A 2,448-nucleotide genomic window follows, 5' to 3' on the forward strand; every position below is an offset into this window, starting at 1 on the left:
ACCTGGAGGGCACCGCACAGGCTAAGGCCCAGCCGCCGGGTCCTTACTCACCCCAACTGCCCATTCCAGTCCCTCCTGGATGCCCGTGACGAGCACATCCACGGGACCACACGCCGTCCTTCCACAGCCACGGATCTGCTCTGCGTGACTCTCCCCTCTGTGGCTGACAGGTTGGGTGACCTCACCTCACGCAAGTTGCCTTCCCTCTCTGGGCTTCCGTTTCCCAGAGAGAGACCCTCCAGCACAGTGGGAAAGAGTACAGCTATCAAACTTGTCAAACGTTTGCATAGGAATCGCCAGGACGGGCCAAGCACGGCGGCTCACGCCTGTAATCCCAGCGCTTTGGGAGGCCAAGGCAGGTGTATCACCTGAGGTCAGGAGTTTGAGACCAGCCTGGCCAACATGGTGAAAACCCATCTCTATTAAAAATACGAAAGTTAGCTGGGCACGGTGGCTGGTGCCTGTGATCCCAGCTATTCGGGAGGCTGAGGCAGGAGAATGGCTTGAACCCAGGAGGCGGAGGTTGTAGTGAACCGAGATCGCACCACTGTACTCCAGCCTGGGCGACAGAGCAAGGCTCTGTCTCAAAAAAAAAAAGAAAAAAAAAAAGCAGGAGGACTTGTAAATAAGCAGATTCCCCAGCCCAGTCCCTGAGATCTGATTCACACAAACCGACAGGTGGGGGCCCAGGAATCTGCATTTGTTGTTGTTATTGTTGTTGAGATGGAATCTCGCTCTGTTGCCCAGGCTGGAGTGCAGTAGCACGATCTCGGCTCACTGTAAGCTCCGTCTCGCAGGTTCAAGCAATTCTCTGCCTCAGCCTCCCGAGTAGCTGGGATTACAGGCACCTGCCACCACGTCCGGCTAACTTTTTTTGTATTTTTAGTAGAGACGGGGTTTCACCATGTTGGCCAGGCTGGTCTTGAACTCCTGACCTCGTGATCGATCCACTCGCCTCAGCCTCCCAAAGTGCTGGGATTACAGGCATGAGCCACCACACCCGGCCTAGGAATCTGCATTTTTACCAAACAGCCACGTGACCCTGGTGGAGGAACCACCACGGAGAACCACTGAGTACTGAGTTCCTACTGGCCTCCCAGCTCTCTTGGTCTGGACAAGTGGTGCCAGGGTACCTAGTGCCAGGTGAGACAGCGCCAGGGCCACACTCAGGGGTGACAGGATGAGGTTGGGGCAGGTGGACGTTTGAGCCACCAGGGAGAACAGGTCGGCAGTGAAGGCCATCATGGCCTGGGCCAGCCTGCGGGTCTGCTCGGGGGTGGGATCTCTGCTGCAGACTCCTGCGGGAATCTTCAGGGCAGTCTGGCCGCCAGGCTCCTGCAGGGACAGATCAGGGGTCAGGGAGGTCAAGCGGTCAGCTCCAGGTTCTGTGTTGAAGGTCTTGTCACAGCCCCCGTGCCTGAGGACAGCAGGGCCTTGTCCCAGCCCCAGGGGAGAGGGAGCGTCACGCAGAGGGCACTGGCGTTCTGGGGCCTGGCGCCCACCTTCCCGCCCTCTCCCTTCTGGCCTCTGCACTCCAGAGCCTCAGCCTCACCACGCGCCCCTGCTCCCCACCCCTGCCGATGGGCCCTCCTCCCTCTGGCCCCGCCCACTCTTCCCCAGCCCCACCTGGTTGTACCTGGTTGCCCAACTTGAGGAGAGTAAGTGGGGGCACCCTCTCCTGGTTTGGCCCACCAGTTACCTGCAGAAAGGAAGCAGATGGAGAGCGACCCTTCCCACAGGTCCCCTACCCTGCCCAAGCCACCGGTGAGACCCCCCGGGCCTTCCACCCAGTCACAGGCTCCTCGCTCCCCAGTACCTGCCAGTCCAAGGGCTCCATGGCGCTCACAGGGGAGAACTGCAGAGAAAGGGGTAAGGATAGGAGGCCCCTCGGAGCCAAGCCCTCCCTCCACGCCAACGTCCCTCTTCTTCCCCCTCCAGCCCACCCCACCTCGACTTCAGCCCAGCCTCACCACGGAGAGGGGACCTTGCAGGCAGGACCAGCTGAGCACCAGGAGCCCCCAGAACAGCGCCATGTTCCTGTGGCAGGGACAGAAAGCTCTGTTCCCGTCTCACGTCCCCACGCCCGCCAGGGACTCCTACCCACGCCATCACAGATACCACCAAGTCCTGGGTCACGATTGCCAAGGGGAAGAAGCAGGCTCCAGGATGAGAGTAGACCCCAAACACAGGAGCAGCGGCTGCCACTCCTGGGGCTGGGACATCCCCCCCGGCTTCTTCCCCCTGTTTAGTTTCTGCTGTTTCATATTGCCTGCACTGAGAGCGTTTTGGTGAATAGGAGGGAAATACCAAAACAAAATGTTCTCATTCTTCAAGGCCCTGAGCTGTGAGTCAGGTCTGCATCTGCACCCAGGCTGCCTCTTGCCAAAGAACCTTGGCGCTTCCCGTAACTCTGCCGGGCTTGGCCTTACCTTGTAAAACGGTGGCACA

At 59.5% G+C, this 2,448-nt stretch overlaps 1 protein-coding gene across 1 annotated transcript in view; it reads right to left on the bottom strand.

The window, feature by feature from the left end:
• The window catches only part of SERPINF2 (serpin peptidase inhibitor, clade F (alpha-2 antiplasmin, pigment epithelium derived factor), member 2), a 21,382-nt gene that overhangs the window by 8,676 nt on the left and 10,258 nt on the right, over positions 1-2,448 (bottom strand). The window contains exons 2-5 of the mRNA XM_011987269.1: positions 1,971-2,037; positions 1,817-1,855; positions 1,637-1,699; positions 1,134-1,335 (exon numbers count right to left, since the gene is read on the bottom strand). Coding sequence (XP_011842659.1) covers positions 1,134-1,335; positions 1,637-1,699; positions 1,817-1,855; positions 1,971-2,033 — 367 coding nt within the window. The 5' untranslated portion in view covers positions 2,034-2,037. The remainder of the gene's footprint in view (positions 1-1,133; positions 1,336-1,636; positions 1,700-1,816; positions 1,856-1,970; positions 2,038-2,448) is intronic.

This window comes from Mandrillus leucophaeus, unplaced genomic scaffold (assembly GCF_000951045.1).
Source record: "Mandrillus leucophaeus isolate KB7577 unplaced genomic scaffold, Mleu.le_1.0 Scaffold306, whole genome shotgun sequence".
NCBI lineage: Eukaryota > Metazoa > Chordata > Mammalia > Primates > Cercopithecidae > Mandrillus > Mandrillus leucophaeus.